This window comes from Dinoponera quadriceps, unplaced genomic scaffold (assembly GCF_001313825.1).
Source record: "Dinoponera quadriceps isolate SergipeBrazil2010 unplaced genomic scaffold, ASM131382v1 scaffold1395, whole genome shotgun sequence".
NCBI classification, from domain to species: Eukaryota; Metazoa; Arthropoda; class Insecta; order Hymenoptera; family Formicidae; genus Dinoponera; species Dinoponera quadriceps.
In genome coordinates, this window is record NW_014556488.1 from 103785 (window position 1) to 124979 (window position 21195).

At 35.0% G+C, this 21195-nt stretch overlaps 4 protein-coding genes across 6 annotated transcripts; 2 read left to right on the forward strand and 2 right to left on the reverse strand.

Moving 5' to 3' along the window:
• Nucleotides 1–360: 360 nt before the first annotated feature.
• On the reverse strand, nucleotides 361–4317 carry LOC106747596 (RAC serine/threonine-protein kinase-like). Of its 3 annotated transcripts, none has more exons than XM_014625259.1 (7): nucleotides 3979–4317; nucleotides 3301–3568; nucleotides 2996–3230; nucleotides 2659–2856; nucleotides 2241–2511; nucleotides 1935–2171; nucleotides 361–1874 (listed from the first exon to the last, which is right to left on the reverse strand). In XM_014625259.1, the coding sequence occupies exons 1-7, from the start codon at nucleotides 4085–4087 to the stop codon at nucleotides 1534–1536; spliced, it is 1659 nt and encodes a 552-aa protein (XP_014480745.1). In that variant the 5' UTR covers nucleotides 4088–4317; the 3' UTR covers nucleotides 361–1533. The 3 variants fall into 3 exon arrangements, with proteins under 3 accessions (XP_014480745.1, XP_014480746.1, XP_014480747.1); XM_014625260.1 differs by lacking the exon at nucleotides 3979–4317 and adding an exon at nucleotides 3631–3931; XM_014625261.1 differs by lacking the exon at nucleotides 2659–2856.
• A 208-nt stretch (nucleotides 4318–4525) lies between these two features.
• LOC106747599 (26S protease regulatory subunit 10B) lies at nucleotides 4526–6649 on the forward strand. Its single transcript, XM_014625264.1, has 7 exons — nucleotides 4526–4622; nucleotides 4904–4983; nucleotides 5065–5104; nucleotides 5190–5326; nucleotides 5398–5770; nucleotides 5829–6092; nucleotides 6168–6649. The coding sequence occupies exons 1-7, from the start codon at nucleotides 4526–4528 to the stop codon at nucleotides 6356–6358; spliced, it is 1182 nt and encodes a 393-aa protein (XP_014480750.1). The 3' UTR covers nucleotides 6359–6649.
• LOC106747600 (tRNA (guanine-N(7)-)-methyltransferase non-catalytic subunit wdr4) lies at nucleotides 6422–7927 on the reverse strand. Its single transcript, XM_014625265.1, has one exon. The coding sequence runs from the start codon at nucleotides 7804–7806 to the stop codon at nucleotides 6640–6642; it is 1167 nt and encodes a 388-aa protein (XP_014480751.1). The 5' UTR covers nucleotides 7807–7927; the 3' UTR covers nucleotides 6422–6639.
• Nucleotides 7928–8063: 136 nt separating this feature from the next.
• On the forward strand, nucleotides 8064–21195 carry LOC106747597. The gene is made up of 6 exons (XM_014625262.1): nucleotides 8064–8440; nucleotides 8546–8826; nucleotides 8954–9312; nucleotides 9490–9623; nucleotides 9727–9894; nucleotides 10037–21195. Exons 1-6 carry the CDS (start codon nucleotides 8177–8179, stop codon nucleotides 10154–10156), a joined length of 1326 nt encoding a protein of 441 aa, XP_014480748.1. The 5' UTR covers nucleotides 8064–8176; the 3' UTR covers nucleotides 10157–21195.

A 21195-nucleotide genomic window follows, 5' to 3' on the forward strand; every position in this document is an offset into this window, starting at 1 on the left:
GTTTAATTCACAATTGATTGCTACTCAATGATACATAAAGATATGTAACGAATAGCTTGACTTCATTAAGCAGGACGAATGTTTCAATTAAAAATTTATTTTATAATTAGAAATGTGTGAGTTTCTTCAATTTGACGTATCACGTATTTCTCGACTTCAGGTGAGACTTATTCAAATCGCGTTCTCATAATCGCGATTAATATATTTTCAACCTGCAAATTTCTCAATTGTATTCTTACACATTTATCAGCTTTAAATCACCGAACTTTCGCAAATGTGTGTGAAATAGTTTATCTAAATGATATATAAATTGTGTGACTAGTTTCGATAGATTTAAAAATAGGGTAATTATATATAAACTGACTGTGTGATTATTTTATATTTCCGTATTCGCATTCAAGTGTAACAATATTATTCGCATTAGAGAATGATTATACGCTAAGCACTTTAATCACAATTATGCACAAATCATTTTGTATCGATAACATTACTATCTGGCAACAATTCCGCTTTCACGATGAATCAACGAAATATTCACGCATAATATTGTATCTCGTTATCACCATTGAAGAATCACCCCGATAGACATCTTTTAAAGGGGGAAATTCTTATAGAGTAGGAGGAAAATATATTTCAAGTCATAAACTCCCTTCAAAACGATCTTTTCAAATAATTCCAAAAAAACAGTCAAACATTCGCTTCGAACAAGTATGCCGATACAGCTCATATATTCTGCTAGTGTTTCGAATACTCGCACATCTCCAATTATTGCCAGTCATAATAATATCTTTATAAGGCTAAAAAAAGTGATCTATCGAATTTATACATTCAATTAAAGCTGATTTTTTTTTCTACAATTCTACCTTCACAATGGATAAACCATTATTTTTCTTTTTTTACTGGCCTTTTGCCATTTTTAATTTTCTACTTTGGCATCTGCCGTAAGTCATCTACCGGATTAAAACGGATCAAGAATTGCCCCTCCACAAATAAGATAATAAACAGTGACGGAGCGAGCTTGGAAAGTGTCAAGCATTGTTTTGGTTAAACACAAGATTATACTTATGGTTACCACACGTTCCTTGGAGACGAGAAAACTGTTCAATATTCACAATACGTGTCTCAAGGAGTTTTAGTTAACTTGATTCAATTGAGAACGTAATTTAATCCCTGTCATAATCCTTCGAGCTTATGCAGCAAGTATTAATCGTATCATATCAATCTAATCTTATAGTATACATTTTGCCATATACAATTTTAATGAATAGTTATGTGTATAGGTGTTATATGCGAGCGCACACTTATACGCATAAATCTAATTCGCCGTTGGAGATATGTGTGACGATCTCATAGGATGCATAAAAACAAAGCATCGTAAAGAAAGATAACTTGATTGATCTGCCTATTGGGAAAGCTTTAAGCTTCGCAGACAATCGTCAGATACATACTGTAATCGGATGTTTCTGCTTGAGATTTTTCATGCATTGAACCACACGTCTCGTTTACATTAATTAAGCAAGACACTTGACACTGTCAGTGATTAATAGAAACGATGGAAGAAGTTGCCGCAGAGTGACTGTCTTGGTATGAAAACTGGGGGAAATGTTCTTGTTCTTCCGCTATAGAATTCAGACCCCCTCCACTACCTAAACAGCCTTGATCTGGGGGTGTAAGTTCAACACTTTCGCCGGTAAATTCACTATCAAAATATCGAGTGTCAATATCTGAAGTCACTTGCGGCTTAAAGGGAGGAGGAATCTTCTTCTGAACAAGGTCTGTCCAATTGATACACGAGAAGAATGCGTGGTTCATGATATCCTTCGCATCGTTAGGACCACCGCCTAATCTTCTGCTTGGATCCTTTATTAACAGACCTGTGCGCAAATAATGCGTGTAAATCTCCCAACTCGATCATGATTATCGGTAATACTCACCGCCGAGCATGTCCCTTGCTTCGTTACTAATCGTCCTAGGAAACCTTACTTCTTCCAATAAAATAAGCGTAAACAGCTTTTCGTGGTCTCTGTTATAAAAAGGTAATCGGCCACACATCATTTCATACATGACTACACCTACACCCCACCAATCCACAGCTCGCCCATAATCATTATCCTCGAGTACTTCTGGTGCCAAATACTCTGGCGTTCCACAAAAGGTCTTTGTCGTTCTTCCTATATGTATGTTATAAAATTATATAGTGAGATTTATTCAATATTGATTTGATTCCAAATGATACAAACCGTACGTAATGTCCTCTTTACATAAGCCAAAGTCAGCAATTTTTATATGCCCGTCTTTGTCCAAGAGGAGATTTTCCAGTTTGAGGTCACGGTATATAATGCCCTGCGAGTGCAAGTAACCAAGGGCTGATATAATTTCCGCGCCGTAAAATCTGGTACGATCTTCGCCAAACACTCGCGACCGACTCAAATGGAAAAATAACTCGCCGCCGTTTACATATTCCATGACAAAACACAGCCGGTCTGCTGTTTGAAAACTATATTTCAAGGACTGAAAATTTATAAACAAATTAATTTCACAAATGTGGCAATATTACGTCATAGTGTAATAAAAAAGTATGTATACTGTAAGATTAAATCGCAAAATATCTGATAAGAGTGACTTATTTTAACGGTATTTTATATACAATTAACATACAATTAAAAAAGGATGACTCGTAGTACGTAATACTCTATTTTCAGTAAGTGTGTGCGCCACTTCATCCTTACGAATAATAACTTCCTTTCTCAAGATTTTGATAGCGTATAAATGCCCCGTCGCCTTTTCTCTACATAGAATTACTTTTCCAAACGTACCTTTCCCCAAAACTTTTAAAAATTCGAAATTCTCAAGCGTCTGGAACATATACACGCAGAGAATTCATGAAAAAAAAAAAAAAAAAAAACAGGTATAAATGAGATTATCTGATACAACCTATGTTCTCTACGGAAATGATTAGATAAGATTACTTACAAAGATAAGCAATGTAACTTACTACTTTCTTTTTACCAGTACTTTTACTACTGGAAGTTCCTTGAACACTGAATTTTGCTGATAATTCATCGATACTACCACCGTCTATGTCTGTAGATACAACACCTAAAGAAGTACAGGAATCAGATCTAGTACCTATCGACGATTCCATATCAACATCTTCCGAAGAGGAAGATTGTTGCATTTGTGGTTGTTCTTGCTGCTGTTCTTCATTGGCTAATCTAGTCGCTACATATCTACGAGAAAATATCAGAGTGTTGAAGAATTTTTTAATGATTGGAAAATTCCATATAGACAAAAACAAACCTGATTGCTGCTACCCAGTCTTCCCTTTCTTGCTCAGTTTCTACATGAAATGTCCTCTCGATTACCGTTGTCCATTGCAGGCCTCTGATAACAAATGTATAAGGCCTAGGTTTCTCCACTGACATTATTTGGCACCCTCGCACGGTAAAGTTATTCAACGGCTGTGCAGACGTTGCCATTTGTTGATCAGGTTTTGCCTTGAACCCAACCAATGTACCATCGTCTCTTAAGACAAAGTATCTTGATCTCCAATTTTTTATGTGCTCACCTACAAATAAATTATGCATACAACTTGAGAATGTCCCAACGATTTGTACATCTTATACGTACAGAAGCAAGGAGATCCTTCAAGGATTTATGATAGAAAATGGAATGAGCAGATCAGGGTGCTGATATTTCACGGTATATTCGAACGTTTCGTCGATGGTGCGTCAGAAAATGCGCATCGCGCAAAGTGACACAAAAACACGCCGACTCGACGTCACGCGCGACGTAGCGTCCCGCCGAGCGATAACCGATATCGACGGGCGCAGGATGATGCGAATGTTTTCGGTCGACAGCCCGAAGACGGTTGTGACACTTGTGCGTGACATACGCTCGCGAAACGACGTGGAGAGGAGCGAACGAGCAAACATCGCGCGAAACATAAATATTATGAAAACTTATCGTTGACAGTACCGCGTTTTTGAAGCCAGCCTTCCTTAACGATACGTTGACCGCCGCCGCTACCACCGGCGCCGCCGCCGCCGCCACCGGACGCTGCGACGTTCATCGCTGCGTCCCCCATCGCTCGAACGTCGATGCGCACTTGTCGATGTTCCGCCGATCCTCCGAATTACGTTCCGCTCTGGAAATTCCACAAAAATCGCGGACACGCAGTAGCGGGAGTGGTGCGCGTATACAAACTTGAGTAATCATAGATACGCGTGCGGCAGGTAATACATATGTACACAGTGATCGTCGACGTGATAGCGCTGAACCGAGAGAGACGTCAGTTGCGGCGCAACTGTCGCTCCGGCCCTAATGTTGCTCCACAGTTCCAGCCCAATAGATGATTCACACGCGTCTCTGATAATCGTGTATTGCGCCGTATCGCCATCCAATGAGAGAGCCCGCTTCCTAGTGACATTTTCGCCTCCGCCAGCTTTTGCATCGCGACACGCACAGTCCTGCCCATCTACGCGGATATTCTTTCGATGACAGTTAGACAGCAAAATAAGTGAAGATGGCGGTCACCATGGATTCTGTGAGGGAGAAAGCCCTTCAAGATTTTCGAAAAAAGCTCTTGGAGCACAAGGAAGTGGAGTCACGTCTCAAAGAAAGTAATGCGCTTTCGTCGGAATTATACGATTTACTTGAATAACTGTATCTGCGAAATATCAAAGACTTATAACCTCATCCTACTGGCATCCTACGCTTCCGTTATCCTCCCCATTATGTTCCATCTTCCCATCAATTTCCCATTATATAAATTTCACTTTTTATCATTCTTATGATTTTAGACATATTTTTTTTATGTCGCTAATGTATTAATATATTTATAATGTGTCATACTTGAGATGATCAATTTAACAGGATGACATGGTGATTTTTTTCTTTTTAGTGAGAGAACATCTCAAAGATCTGACCAAGCAATATGACAAGTCTGAAAATGATTTAAAAGCATTACAAAGTGTTGGACAAGTATGTCTGTTTTAACTGAATTAAAATATAATTATTAGCACGTACAATATCTGTCTTGCAATTACTTCTTTAATATTGTAGATTGTTGGAGAGGTACTGAAACAACTTACAGAGGAAAAGTGTAAGTAATCCATTCATATGTGACCCTCATACGCGTATCCTTGTAAATATGCACGGAATAAAATCATTATTTGTACAATTTTCAGTCATTGTGAAAGCAACCAATGGTCCGCGCTATGTTGTTGGTTGTCGGCGTCAGTTAGATAAAAACAAACTGAAATCTGGAACCAGAGTTGCTCTGGATATGACAACTCTTACAATTATGCGCTATCTACCACGTGAAGTAAGGAACTGTATAAGCAAATATCAGTTCTTATAAATCTTAGTGTTATAAAACTTATTGCTTCTTTCTAGGTTGATCCGTTAGTCTACAACATGTCTCACGAAGATCCTGGTGATGTCACGTATTCTGCCATTGGTGGTTTAAGCGAACAAATACGTGAACTGCGCGAGGTTATAGAATTGCCATTATTAAATCCTGAACTTTTCCAAAGAGTCGGTATCACTCCCCCAAAGGGATGTTTGCTGTATGGTCCCCCGGGTACTGGGAAAACATTACTAGCGAGGGCCGTGGCCAGTCAGTTAGATGCAAATTTCCTAAAAGTTGTGTCAAGTGCAATTGTTGATAAGTATATCGGAGAATCTGCCAGATTGATTAGAGAAATGTTTAATTATGCTCGTGATCATCAACCATGCATCATATTCATGGACGAAATTGACGCTATTGGTGAGTATATAATATCTATAGCGAACTACTCAAATTTGAACCGCAATTTTACGTACAGGTGGCCGCAGATTTTCGGAAGGAACTAGCGCGGATCGAGAAATCCAGAGAACTCTCATGGAATTGTTAAATCAAATGGATGGATTTGATTCTCTGGGTCAAGTCAAAATGATAATGGCTACAAATAGGCCCGACACTCTGGACCCCGCGTTATTACGGCCTGGGAGACTAGATAGAAAAATCGAGATACCTTTACCAAACGAGCAAGCTCGTCTGGAAATATTGAAAATACATGCCTTGCCAATAGCCAAACATGGTGAAATCGGTAAGATGCTTGTGTCTTGTACATGCTCAATGTACATGAATACCATATTAATAGTGCTTCTCATTGAATGCACAGATTACGAAGCAGTAGTCAAGCTTTCTGATGGATTCAACGGCGCTGATCTAAGAAATGTGTGCACAGAGGCAGGATTATTTGCGATCAGATTAGAAAGAGAATATGTAATACAGGAAGATTTTATGAAAGCTGTCAGAAAGGTTTCTGACAACAAAAAACTGGAATCCAAGCTAGATTACAAGCCTGTTTAAATTGCGATTTTATATTTCGAAAGTGACACATATATTAAATGTCTTCTGTCATATATTCATTGATTTATATGTGATCCAACTTAAACCATACAAGCGTTAACGCGAACAAACTTGTATGATATTATTGGCACGCAGTCTCTGGTATCATTAATTTAAAATATATACATCTGCAATGATTGAGACAGGTTTCGGTTATCGCAAATGTTTATTTACACATTTTATGAAATATGTGTTAAACAATTGATGTATTTATAACATTTCTAAAAACAATATTACAATATTTACAGTGTATTGCTAGCCGCGAGACGAATTTTTTTCCTCTCAAAATATTCCTGTACATTATCGTATTTCCTCTTGTATAAAACAGGAAAGAAATTCTGCTTAATATTAATATCTTTTAAAGTTCCCCAGGAGTTATTAAGACGCTTCATTGTGCCATTCAAAGCATCATGAGCAATGAATCTATCATCTTGGAATTTGTACACTTTCAGTCCTACATCTGTTAATACCCACAAGTTTTGTTTGTGTAAAACACAATCCACTGGTTCGAATTCTACAGATAAGGATTCCAAATAATTAACTTTCAATTGTGTTCCTTGCTTACTAATAATGCTATAAATTAACAATACTTCGCTCCGGTAGAAACTTATTACAACCAAAGATCCCGTTTCATCAAGATGAGATACTCTCATATGTTTGACGGGCAATACATCTACGCATTCGTCGTAATAATTGTCACGAAGATCTCGATTAAATTTCTCAACCATATGTTTTGATATTTTGTCGGCGAAATTTGCAGACATTAATTCAGTTCCATGCCTGTAGTCCCACAATTTTAAATTTCCATCACCACCGCACGATATCAATATGCTCTTGTCATGAGATAATTCGGAAATATTTGTCACAAACTTGGCATGTCCCAAACAGTAAGACACAATATTGTAACAGTTAGGATACATGGAAACCCGGATTTTTTCGTCTCTATCAGTCGTCAAAATACACTTCATATTTTGTGTAATAAGTACATCGAGGAGCATTGACAAGTGTCCAAGAATTAGAGCACCATTTTCCATCGGAGAACTGCTGGAGAATAAATAAGCATCCCCAGCCTTATCAGCGACCACAATATCGTTGTTTGGAGAGAACCTTATCTTGCTTGCAGCTCTGACGAGTGTTCGATTAGACAGAAGCTTCATGTCCTTTGTTTCATACAGGCATAGTTGCTTGCGATTTGCACACACTGCAAAATACTTTCCATCCTCTGAGAACGTCACAGACGTTATCATGTGATAAGTCTCGATGTCTACATTGTTGTGTACGTCTATCTTGCTGTTCGACTCCAGATCAGGCAAGATTATAACATTTTCAGCGTCGTTTTCAACATTGTGTATTATCACACGCTCGTTGTTGCATAAAGCGACGTATGACTCGTACACGGAAAAACTCATGATTGTAAAACTTGTAAGAGATTTTAGTTTTCAGAGTAATGTCGTTATACAATCGATGAATAAACGCCGCTAAGAACAACTATTTAATGTGTGTGCACGAAGCACGTGTACTGATGTAACCTTAGCATCATAGTACAACAATACAGCTGTAAGAAATCGACCAATCGCAGTTGAATATGAGAAGAATGCGTGAGGAATAATCGATTTTGATTGGTCAATCTTTTACAGCTCGAGGCTTACCTTGTAGACCCGGCTTTAGGATTGGTGCAGTCCCAGTGTAAAAATAGAAAACAAGTCTGTTATCGGTCAACGCTTGTTAATGTCTTGTCAGAAAGAGTAACGAACGTTATTTATCAATTAACAATTATCAATGGAAAATCGGACAGATTTCTGCGGTAGACCGCTAATCGACAAGATTGTGCATCATCTAACTGGCAATGCATGCGAGAATTCCTCAGTTATTAAAATAAACACCGAAAATTTAGCGATAAACGGAGAATTACATTTTATTAATAGTTTTAACGCGTGGAGAAGTTTTGTTTTTTGCGATAGAAATTGCACCACAATTTTGCGACACTTTATACACGCACATGATTCAAGAAGAGATAATACGGACACAGATGTATCCGAGGAGGTAAATAAACATTTCAACCTAACCTTACGTAACCTAATTTTAAACATGATTACTGTTCCAATAAAAAATTAAATATGGGACTGAAGATTTCTCGAATTTTAACAGGTTTTTGAACAGTTAATATCTAAGAGTAGCGACTGGTATATACGGATACAAAAATGCTCATTGCAGAAGGAAAAGGTCTGTCTGTATCTGAATCGTATGGACGTTATTCCAAATGTCATTAAAGCAGCTGTTAAGTGCAGTAATACGTTCGGAAGAATTACCGCGAATAATAAAATATTTCATTTAAAATATCAGCCTGATACCCAATCTGATCTCACTACTCAGAGACTAAGTCTATTGAGAAATATTACAGTGAAAGTATTGGATCTACATGGATACAGGTAGCACTGAGTTAGATTTGAATTTTTGTCCAAAAAATTTTCTTGAACAGTCTAATTACATGAACATTTAAAGATGCTTATGCTTGTATATCCAATGTGATTTGATGAAATCAATCATGAAATTCAGGGTATCTGATGAAGATTGTGTTGGCAAATATATATTTACAACGAGATCCGAAGGATTGATTGAGAAAGGATATGAAAAATATGTTTGCGGCGTCGTGAAGAATTTAGAGTCTAACACGAAGGAAATACACCTCACATGGGAACAATGCATAAAAGATAGAATGGATTATGTGAATAATAATTATCAAAATATGTTTTGTTATTGTAAAGAGGACGAAAGTGATATAGAGAAATATTTCATCCTGCGCAATATGGCTTATGCTATTATGACCTTTGAGTTAATGTCTGTAAAGCCCAGTAGATCAATCGTTATAGAGTCTGATATTTTTAAGTCTGATAGATACATCACAAATACAAGAGGTATTTTATCAGTGAATCATTATATTCTTAATAATACGCATTTAAAAGTTACTTATCTGTCGAATTAAGTCATGAATAATATTTCTTTCTGTTTAATCTTTCTTATTGATAGTGATATCAATATGATAATAAAAGTTGTCTTTGTATTGATGATTAGACATTACATAAATGTCTTAGGTGCATTATTTGTGTTGTACAACACTGCCAGGATATCAAAGATTGTAGCAACATACGATTTGAAGGTCTTATGTAAAATTTTTCCTCCTCTACCGAATATCGATGATGTGGATTTTTCGCAGTTGCATCATGAGGTTGAAAACTTTTCTAAACTGTCGAAAATAACAATGTTATATACTCAAAACCTGGAAGGTTGTATTAAAATATGACTTACTGCAGCATTTTATCTGTTTTTAGGAAGAATGGGAACTTGTATATAATTTTATATTTGGATATACCCAAATGCTACAAAACTGCTTAAAGTGCGAGCCAAATTTTCAGATTCATCCGCAAGTAATATGCTTGTTTTTGTCACGACTGTGCCAGAAATTCAGCTCATATTATCGGAAAATAAAAATTTTGACAGTAAGAGACAACAGTATCTATTTCCTGATGGTTTATAGTATTATTCTGAATAAAATTGATTTATCTTTACTCTTTTTATTTTTTTACATATTTATTATGCTTATTAGTTGTTATCGTTTTTACCTTTTATTATGAATTCCAGAAAGGAAGTGCCCCCCTCGCTCCAAAGATGTTCGCAAGATTATACATGTTGCATGCGCTGCGAGTTGTCCTGGAAAATGCTTTAAATATTTTGGATATCAAACCAGTGTCTCATATGTGAAATGATGTTACGAAAGAGAAAAAGTTTCAATTGTTCTAGAAATGTCAATTCAATAAACGTAAGAATTTTTGTAAAAATCGGTTAATAGATTCCCTGGTCCCATCTAGCGGTATGAACAAAAAGCTTGTAGCCAAAAGGGTTTTAGCAAAATTGGTCCGAATCTTTACTAAAAGACCCCTTGTATTTAGTTCCAAAGTTTTCCGCTACGAGCTGCCACCATTTTCATTTGAAATCGAGATCATAATAAGACAACCACAAACGAACTTCAAGCGGGACGACTCGATACTGAATCCGAGAGACTTAGATATTAGATGACTACGAAAGTATCACAAAGTAATCCTAATTATATTCCTCTAACATTTTATACAATCCATTATAACTTTTTAACTTAATAGGGACATGTTGGGAATTTTGCGTTTAAATAGATGAGCCAATACAATGGTGGCTTCTTTGAAAGGTTGAAACAACAGGAGGTATCGGTTAAATAATACACAAATCTAACTTTATTCACATTTTTTTCCGTTTCTTCCCGCTGAATCATCGAGGAAATGATCTTTAGAGAACAGAAACCTCTGCGATACGAATAGCAGTTACAAGTAAATATGTACAATAATATATAATAAGTGGTGGTTGCCCTTCTTTCTCTTTCTAACTGTCGTTTCGTCTTGCTCAATGACAGCAATCAACTAATCAGTATAACCAGTAATAAATCGCAAGGATCGATAAATCTTTCCCCACGTGTTATTTTGATCCAAGCGTACACCACCATCTATCGATCACCAAATATCCGCGACAATGTCGACGAATTGACAGAAATGCTTCCCCAATTTCTCACAATCGAACCACACCGATCGAATTTTCGTCATTTCGGAATCATCGTTCGCAACTCACACAATTGACTGCGATCGCTTTGTTAAGATGCCGATAACATTTTTTTCAACATTCCCGTCGGCAATTTCACGCCGACTCCGAAATAGTGATCGCGATAAGGCGAACATCGTTCTTTTAATATTTAACACTGAATTACTAACCATTAGCCTTTTCCAGGCCGATGTTTTCTCAAGAAGCATGGATAATGATTCGGTTAATGGCTAGCAATTTAGGATTAAAGGACTTGTTTTATCTCCTAACATCATCATTTTCACCCCGTCCACTTGTAACCATCCGTGATGTCCCGCTCGATAATCTTATTTTCTTTCGCTTGATTTGACTTGATTTAACCGTCCTTTCGTTTCTCTTCGAAATTCTCACTCAAGACAAGTTTTAGCCGCGTTTATTAAAGTCGTCCCCGTCCACACATTCGTATTTGTTTAAACCAGCGCTCGTGATTAGTTAAACATTGGAAGTAATTTTTTGACATCACGCTTACTGTTTCGAACTTTTTCCAAGTGTGAATTCACATATGTTTATGCATTACTAAACACGAGTGATAAGAGCAGAACAGTAGGTATAATATCCGAGCATTGTTTTAAACATTACATCATAATATTACATTCATTTATTTATTTCCATCTTACTTATTTTTTTCCTTCTCTCTTTTTCTTCACATCTCGATTGGCTGACATAGGGTGAAATGTATCATACGAATATTCCAGAATATCTTTTATGGTTGGTTAGATAAAATTAGATTAGCTGGATCAAAACGAATCAGAAGGATAACGCGGCTACGTGAACCCATTGTATTTACAATTGAAGGGATTCTATTTTATGTGGGAATGTTTCTACACATCTTCTAAAAGTTGATATCTCACTTATCATACGATAACTTTATTGAACGTAATGACTCTTTTCAGAATTTCAGAAATTCTTTATTTAACAGTCGATGAGATACGTTCAACAAACTTGTACGACAAATGAAATATTGATCTAAGTTCACTTCACCCTATTTCGAACAACCGACAAGAACGTACTTTGATATTCGAAACTTAAAATCTTTGAGTTGTACAAGCACTCGATACAATTAGAGACCCTTCAGTCAGAGTCCGGACATCTTTGACGTCTTGCTAACTGTTCTACTTCCGTAGTTCAATCTGAAATTCCACGTTACACTGTAGACCATGCCGGAATACATTATATTCGATCTATAATCCATTAGTGTTCGCATTAGTGCTTGAAATTTTCAGATAATCAAACGGTTCGAACAGTTTGATTACACGATTTGCTAAAATCTCTGTCCAAGACTTAGTCTAGATCGTGACTACAGGGTCTCTAGGTACAATATCATTTGGCGCTGTTAAATTGTCATTAATCTGAGCTAAGGAAAATAATCAACGAGTATATTAGTCCAAATCACGGTTACTCCGCTTCATCACACCCATTACAGTTTGTCTCTTTTTTTACATTTTTTGCTGCTGTTTTCGCTCTTACCTTGTTGCTAGTTTACTTATTAAAATGATTTGACCTTTCGACGCTATTATTTATTTTCTTCTTCTGTTCGCGCCGCATTTATTAACAATAATCACCCGACGACTTTTGTGCGTAACCTTGAGATCCTTGGATTCTCGATTTCTCTGAGATTATCCCAGCTTACATCCTCCAAATCCATAGCCTTGGGTTATTAATTTCTTGTATTAATCTCTGAATCCCTGAGTCCTGAAAATCGTCGTTTTCCTACTCTAAATTCACGACTCTGGGATCCTGTGATCTCTGCTCTTTTGAAACTAATTTCTAAATCTTCAAATCCTGAAATCGCTCTATCTTCCTACTCTAAACCCCTATCCTTAGATTCTTGATCTTTCCAGGCTAATCTCTATAGATTCCTGAGTCCACCTCGTTTTCTTACTTTAAATCTATACTCTTGGATCCTCGATTCCTTTTTAGATTAGTCCTTGAATCACTGTGTCATATGAGACATCTCTATCTTTCAATTTCAACTTTGTCCCCGTAAGACCTTGAAGATCTTTTCGATCCTTTGAGCTAGACTTTTTCCAGGATCTCTGAGCCTTGAGACGTCCTTATTTTTCTGGTATAGATCCATAGAGCTTTTGGATCCTTGAGGATCCTTTGATACATTGGATACCTTGCATTTTTCTGGACTTTCTCTATACTTGGGCCCTTGATTTTTTCAATTGTTATATTATGAAACCTTCGGATCCAAGTTTATCGAACTTTCAGACTGATAGATCCTAAAGTCTCTGGGTTCTTTAATCCTCAACGAAAGAATACTGTATAATCCTTGATGAAATCAAAATTTTGCAAATGTAAGGCGAGGTTATTATTTTTTTCTCTTTTTTTTTTGTACGAACACGATAAATCTCTTCTATATTTATTTGCTTCTGAAATATTCTTTCTTGTTAGAGATTTCGAATTCTTCGATCATCAATACCCGAAGACTTCTGGATCCTTGAAGCCGGGAGTTACAGACGCAAAAGTCGACGGGATTTCGCAACGACCCCCAGTATCTCGCCTAACGAGAACATTCTTCATCATTATTATCACTTTTCTCCTCGTTTATCATCTTCTATTATTATCAATCGTTCCCCTATATCTTCTAATCTTCTCTTTTTTTTTTCCTTTTTACGTCTCTATCTCTTTATTCCTGATCCCTTGGTTTTTCTTTCATATTCAATTATTTTATTCATTATTTCTTTATGATCTTTCTTTCTTCGTTTGTATTTTTATTCTCTGCCGTGCCGGTCGAGAGTTATTCTCTCGGAATCTTGATTTCAACGTGTCATCATAATTCGCGGAGAGGATGAGAAACGGCGAAGGAGAGAAGAAGGTGAGAAGGAGTCTCATGTTCTCGTGCAGGATTCGCGTGGTTCAACAACGACCGAGAAAAGGACCGCACTTTTCATCTGAAGGAGTATCGCCACGCGAAGTTCGCAATTCTCTCCCTCGCTTACCCTCCCTCTTCCCCCCCCCCCTCTCACCCCTTTCAGAAAAAACTTTGTAGCGCTCATTTCTTCAGCACATATCTCCCTTTTCCTGCCGCCTTCCTTTCTTCGAACAGTGATCATCTAAACAATGAAAGCGACAAAACGCCGAACGATAAAGAAAAAAATTCCGATTGTTTTCCGGATGGTTTTCGAGTTGTTCCTCTTGGCCGCGTCTGCACAAGACTTGAGCAATTCTGATAGCTATTATATATAGTATAGCGATAAAAAATCCTTAAGTAGCCCATTTGAAATTGGAGAAAAGTAGATTAAGATCTGTGAATATAAACAATAAATATTTTTGTTTATATACTCTAGCACTTGTAAGTATTTACCCACTCGTATTCTCTCGTGCTTATCAAAGATGTGGCGGTAAGAATTTTTAAGTGTTTTTATTTTTATATTAAAAGAAGGCGAATTTAAAAATATAATCAATCGCGTAAATCATTGCAAATATTAATTGGATTTCAACCTGTGCAGTGTGAAAAGAGGAACAGTTTTCTCGAAAGTAATGTTTTTCGTACAAATTAAATTTAAATTTTATTCAAAATCGAGAATATATATCGTGGATTTTGATCGGAATTAAATTCATATATTTGTCGGAATACAAATTTAATTCGACGTTGGTTTAATCTAAATTAAATTGAAACTCAACTCGTGCGCGTATTGTCCAAATTAAATCCGAATTTGATTCGAACTTGGATTGATCGAAATTAAATTCAAATCCCGTTTTCGTACATCTCTGAAATTCAATTCAAATTTAATTCGAAATCCTATTAGTCGATATTAATTTCGAATTTAATTCGCGTCTTTCGTCAAAATTATAGATTAAAGTTTAATTCGAAATTTATCGAGATTCAATTCGAATTCAATATGCTGGAAATAATTTCAAATTAAATTCGAACTTGCATTATTTGAGATTACAAATACGAATTTAATCGATGACATTTCATCGAAATCTATTTCGAATTAATTGAAATTATATTAAAATCCAATTCGCATCCTGCGCCCTAAAAATCACGTCACCTAAGTTACCTACGACCTTTAAATCCTTATTACGAGTACTGTAGTAGTAGTGTAGTAGTAGTTGTAGTAGTAGCAGCGATAGTAGTAATAGTTATAGTATAATAGTAGTAGTAATAGCAGTAGTGTATTAATAGTAAGTTTTCCTATTTCTTATTCCTTTTTTTTGTTTAAGCATTTTTTTATCTTTTAACTTTTTTTCTGACTCCTGATAATCTAATAGACATCTAAAAATAACACCCATTTTTTGTTTTCATTACTATTTGTATTTATTCTCGGCCTCTTCCTCCTCTACTTTTCTTCATTTCCAGCACACGTCACTTGAAAAGCTCTGTATAAGCTGTATTTTGCACGAGGTATCTTCCTCGACGTTAACATTTTCGTGTTTATATATAAAAAAAAATATCGTCCGTTGGTGAAAAAACTGGGAGCTGCGAATATTACTATTGCAAAGATGTTATTGGTTATTTTTTGATTGACTGGCTGGTTCTTCAAAACCTCAACCAATTATACATCTTGGATTCTTGCGTCTTTATTGATCTTCGAGTGATAATTTATATAAGTTTCTTAATATTTAAATAAATATTTAAAGAGATTTTCGACTTTTCAATTCTAATATTTACCGATCTGAATTTTAGGATTGCTTCATTACGAATTTTTTGAATTCTCTTTAAACTTGTAACTATTCTTGATACTAGAAAAAGAAACAAGTGTAAAGATTGCTAATGCAAAACTTGGGTACCGCGGAAATCGCTGTTTGTCAAAAGTTTTCTGTTGTTTTCTTTTCTTTTTATACAACTTTAAGAGACGACAAATTTTGGATTTTTACGTTTTTATTGGTCGCTCTCTGATTATTTAGATATTTAAATGAGCATTTAAAGCAACATCATATTACGCAATTATAATTTTAATCAATATAACTGGATTTTAATCTAGTGACTAGATTTTTAACGTATTTTTTCGATTTTCATCGTACGTTTTGTCAGCTTTAATACGAAGTTTCGACGTAGAACTTCGATACTGGATCATTTTATATTGCTACGTTGTGATGCTCCCCGAATCATCTTCCCTCTGTTCTCTTTGTTTTACACTCCTTTCTCGTCCTGTCCTCCATCCTTCTCCGTTCATTTGTCCCTCTATATCATTCCTCTATCATTCTTTCTTTACTTTTTAATATCTTCTTTTTTGCTTCTTCTTCTTTTTCTTTTTTTGTAGATCTTTTGCTTCATTACTTCTCCTTTCTTTTTCCTTCATTCCAATTCTCTCGATTCTTATACTTAACATAATTTTTTCGCATCGTTCGTCTCTCTCTTTTCCATTATTTCACCTTTCTTCTCTTCTTTCTCTTTCACCCCTTTTCTCCTCTATCACCAGTTAATTATTTAATATATCAAATATGTAGTAATTAATTTAGTAAAAAAAGTCTTATAATAAATCAAATATTTGATTCAAAATCAGATTCAATGAGTGATATTAGGTGTCTGCAAGTGATCGCGATACAAATGTTACCGATTACTTCCTGCAGAGACTAGACAAATTGCAAACTTTTCAAGTAATAAAAAATTACATTGAAACTGTTGGATATATTTCAAATATAATTTTGAAAGTACGATAAATATTTAGTTTAATTTAATCTTTTGTACCACTTTGACATACGTTATAAAGATTCCGCGATCTTCAAGGTATGTTCATCCTTGAATCAGTAGAGCTACCCAATAAAAATAAATCAATACTCTTTTCCATAAGCCATATTAGAATTTACCTTGTTAACAATCTCAATCGTCGTCGTAATTGTTATAGCTTGGAAAGATATTGTTGCCTTTCGATTTATATTTTTGTCGAATCATCGAAAAAAAGGAAAAATTAAGACGTGTTTAATTTAACAGCCAAATGATTTCCGCTTATAACAATATTTGCATGTGTATATATATATACACACGCACGTAATATTCGTAATATTTAAATTTCCAATAAACGTAATCTTTTCTCGCTGAACCCGTATTGTGCATTTCGCGGGAAAAAAATTTGTCAACAATATTCCGCGACTTTAATTAACTAATTAGGTTTCTTTGTTAAAACTCTACGCAGAGGTCTCGTTTACTTTTGTTGTTATTATATCATTTTCCTTTTTTTTTTGGTTTTTGGTAATAGTTTTTGTTGGTTCCCTCGTTTCTTGCGTATTTCGGTCGTTTTTCTCTTCATCGCCTAGTATACGAAGACCAACGACATCACTTCTGTTTCGAGTTTCTTTAATGTTTCGTTTGATAATCGGTGACAAGACAAACGACAGCCAACGTTATCTATTTCTTTTCGTTTACTAGTTTTAAACCATCAATTCCGATTATATTAACGCAATTAAAATAATTATTCAATTTTCTATTATATCTCGTGTGCATCCTTCTTTTAAATCTGTATATATTCTGTACATGTTAAAATAATAAACATTCAATGTTAAATCTTCAATTACAAATTCTAATTAAAAAATTTTGTTTTAATTTAAGAAATGTTTAGATTAGGAAAATTTGATATATAATCGTTATAATTTATTTAAATTCCCTCTCGTATAATTTAGAAATAGCTATGAAACCAAATAATATTCCAAGAATTATCTCAGGAAAATTACGAAATAAATAACGATACTTCCACAAATATATCTTCATATCCAATTTCTGCACTTGGAAGTTTATAAAGTTCTTTCAACACAAAGGGGAAGGAAAAACATGAAAATGCCGATTTTTCGTCGAAAGACAGGCGCGGGATCGCATATCACATTAGTCGCCGCCAAACCCCGCCATTTCTAATAATTGTGGTGTTCGCCGCGATAATAGATTCGTGCAACAACCAATATGATTGCGATTTAGCGCTATATATAGACGATTGTTGATACAACAATCGATATATTCAGTATTAAAACTTGCGCGGCGTGCCTCACTGAAATTATTTCGCTTGGCTTGGTCGCTTTATCGGCGGGATTTGACTCTGCTCTTTGATCTCGAGATCTTTCAGCCAGCCCTTCCCCGTTCTACTCTCTATCATCCCTTCACACCTGTCTCTCTTCCGTTGGCTGTTTCTTCGTTTTTTCATCGAAATGTGTATGCGTGTGCACTCAATATTCAGGGAGGGAATATTTTTTCGACATGTGTTCGCTCGCTCATCCAGTCATGCCAATTCTGGCCCACAATGTAACATCCGTCTTCAGAGATCACCAGTTGCATTTAGTAGTCAGTCTATCCATTAACGTGTCTCATCCGAATCCGATCTTACGAGAGAAATATTTCGTTCTTTCTTCTGCTTTTTGTCTCTCAAGTCGTGAGCTCCTTCAATTTTCGTTAAGAACCACATTTCTTTTAACATCATATTTTTCTTCAAAATAAGGATCGAGATTGGTAATTTTGTTAAGCTTAATTTCAAATTGATACGAAAATCATGTTGAGTTTTATTTTAAAATCACCAAATTTAAAGATCTCTTTACATTTCTACGAAAAGTGTGTATAAAATCTTTGTTAAAGTTTGCGTTAACGCACGTTAAAATACAAAACTAATTGTATTCCATAGTCGTAAAATATAAACACAGATTTTTCCGTGTATTGAACAAATATCGATAGAAATGTCACATTGATTTTCACCTAAAAATTCAAATACATTTGTGCAACTTGAAAGCATTAGTTACAAATTTAGCGAAATGATACCGATCTTGATCCTTTTCACTCTGGATGCTTTGCTCGCTTTACATCATCCGCGAACAAGAGAATAGTTTAGAGAATAGTCGAAGATCGTTCCCGTAAAAAAGAAACACGCCACGTAAAAGGGATGTAACAAAACATTCCGAGAACCTACGAGGGATTTTCGAAATTTGTACTTTTCGAATGTATATATCATCAGGGTGTCCCTTATTCTTGTCTTTTTTGTAATTTTCCCTCGAATCTCGATAGTTTTCTTCAATTATATATTATTAATTAAATTAAGAATTTCTTCACAATATATTTTTTGTTTAATAATTATTCCAACATTACACTTGACATTCTTATTTTCCCTTTTTATAATACAAGCCGCATTAAACAAATATTCAATTCAATTTAAGTGCCAAAAATTCTAAGAGAATTTGTTCTCCTTAAATTATTACCTTTATATGATCAGTAACACAAGATGAGGCAAATCACCCGCATAGAAGTTATTTCTATTTTTTATATTCTTCCTTTCTTTTTCTGTTCTTTTTTCGTTGACAAGAAAGTTTGAATTATTTGTTATTAACAAGTTTATCTATAATCAAAAGTCACTAATGGCTTCTTATGTAATTAATTTTCTGTTTGTTATTTTTTATATTTATATGTTAGAGATAAGGGACACCCTGCATATGTATACATACACACAAGCGCACGAGTGTGTGTATGTCATGGCGTCCATATATATTTACCTATATAGAGACGTCATACTTATCATAATATAGTTTATCAGTTTAACTTTTTGCCTTTTATACTTTGTTTCGTTTACTTAATTACAGAATAATAACTTAATATATATGTACGTGTACATTGTTTTTTTAAACGCATATGTATGTGTGTGTGTGTGTGTGTGTGTGTCTGCGTCCGTTTATTCGTCTATGTATGAATCAGCGTTATAGTCTGTTAATTAATTGAAGTTTATTTATCGAGAAGTTAGCTATTCCTCTTTTATCATTCTTGCGACACAAGAAAAGTCTTTTTCTCTTTCCTGCCATCCTTCCTTCATCGTCCTACTTTCTTTCGCATCTTCTATTTCGTTTCATTCATATATTATACACGTCGATTTTTCGCAAATTTATATATTTTTTCTCTCTCGTACCAAAAGATAACGACGGCGCGGGATTTATTTATTTAATGAATTTATTTTAGTTTGGAGCTTGTTTATTTAAACAAACGTTCGAAACTCGCGCTTTAATTTCGGAAGTAATTTTATACTTTACCGAAATAATGTTTGTAATTTTCTTAAGTAATTTCTCTCATTCCAAAGATAATTTTATACTATAAAAATAATTTCGTATTTTTTATAACTACCTCAACATATTACAGTTAATTTCATATAATGCGTATAATTTCTGAATTTCAAATATAGAATAAACAATTTTGCTGATAAATTTGCAGAATAATTTTATTATAATTCATCCGAGATATATATATATGTATATATAACAAATAATTTTTAATAAATAAAATTTTGTCGTTCTAAACTCCGCGGACTGTATCATAAATAATTCTGAATCTTTCAACTAATTTCGCATAATATTTCCAAAGATAGTTCAACTTCTGATAAAACTGGAAATTTTTATTTTTCAGAAATTCTACTTTACAAACTTAGCTTCGACTAATCAGTTTCAACTAATTTCGTAAAGCAAATCCCTGAATATTATTAAATTTTTTGTTAATTTTTAGAAACATTAAACCACAGATTTATCGCGGAATTAGTTGAAAGATACATGTAATTTAGAACGACGAAATTTCAGGAGTTTGATTAAACAATTAAAATTCTTAAAATAAATTTTTAGCGTTAGTGCAAAACACTAAACTGAAAACGTGCACGTTTAAGTGGTCGAGTCTTAAAATGGTTTTTACATGTTTTTTTTTTTTGCGAAAATTGAGTACCAAACTTGTAAAGAAACAAAAAATCTCTCCGTAATTTTTTTCATTTAGCGTTTTTGCAATCTTCATTTTCCAATTTGTCTCTCTCTCTCTCTCTCTCTCTCTCTCTCTCTCGCAATTTCACACTATCGTTCTTTCTTTCTCACATGCATACTCTCTCTATTTCGCTTCCCCCCTTCCCTTCCTCCGCCTCTCACACGATAAATCTGTCTGCTCTGAAAAATATGTACAATGCCGCTGCGACTCGTCAGCGCTCAATAATTTACAACCGCTCTCACTATACTTCATATTCTCCAAATCACTCTTGTTACCTGATCTTTTCTTCCACTTCCTTTCAACTCCTTTCAGATTCTCCCTCTCTTTTTCTCTTCTGTTTTTTTATGTTTTCACATCTTCTGAAATATTATCTTTCACAAAGTAGCTGGGTTTTTTGTTTAGATTGGATTCTATCCTTTTCCTTTCATTTTTTGTTTTTTTCTTCTTGCTTCCATTTTCAGCCTCTTTTGGCCCTCTCGTTTTCTTTTGG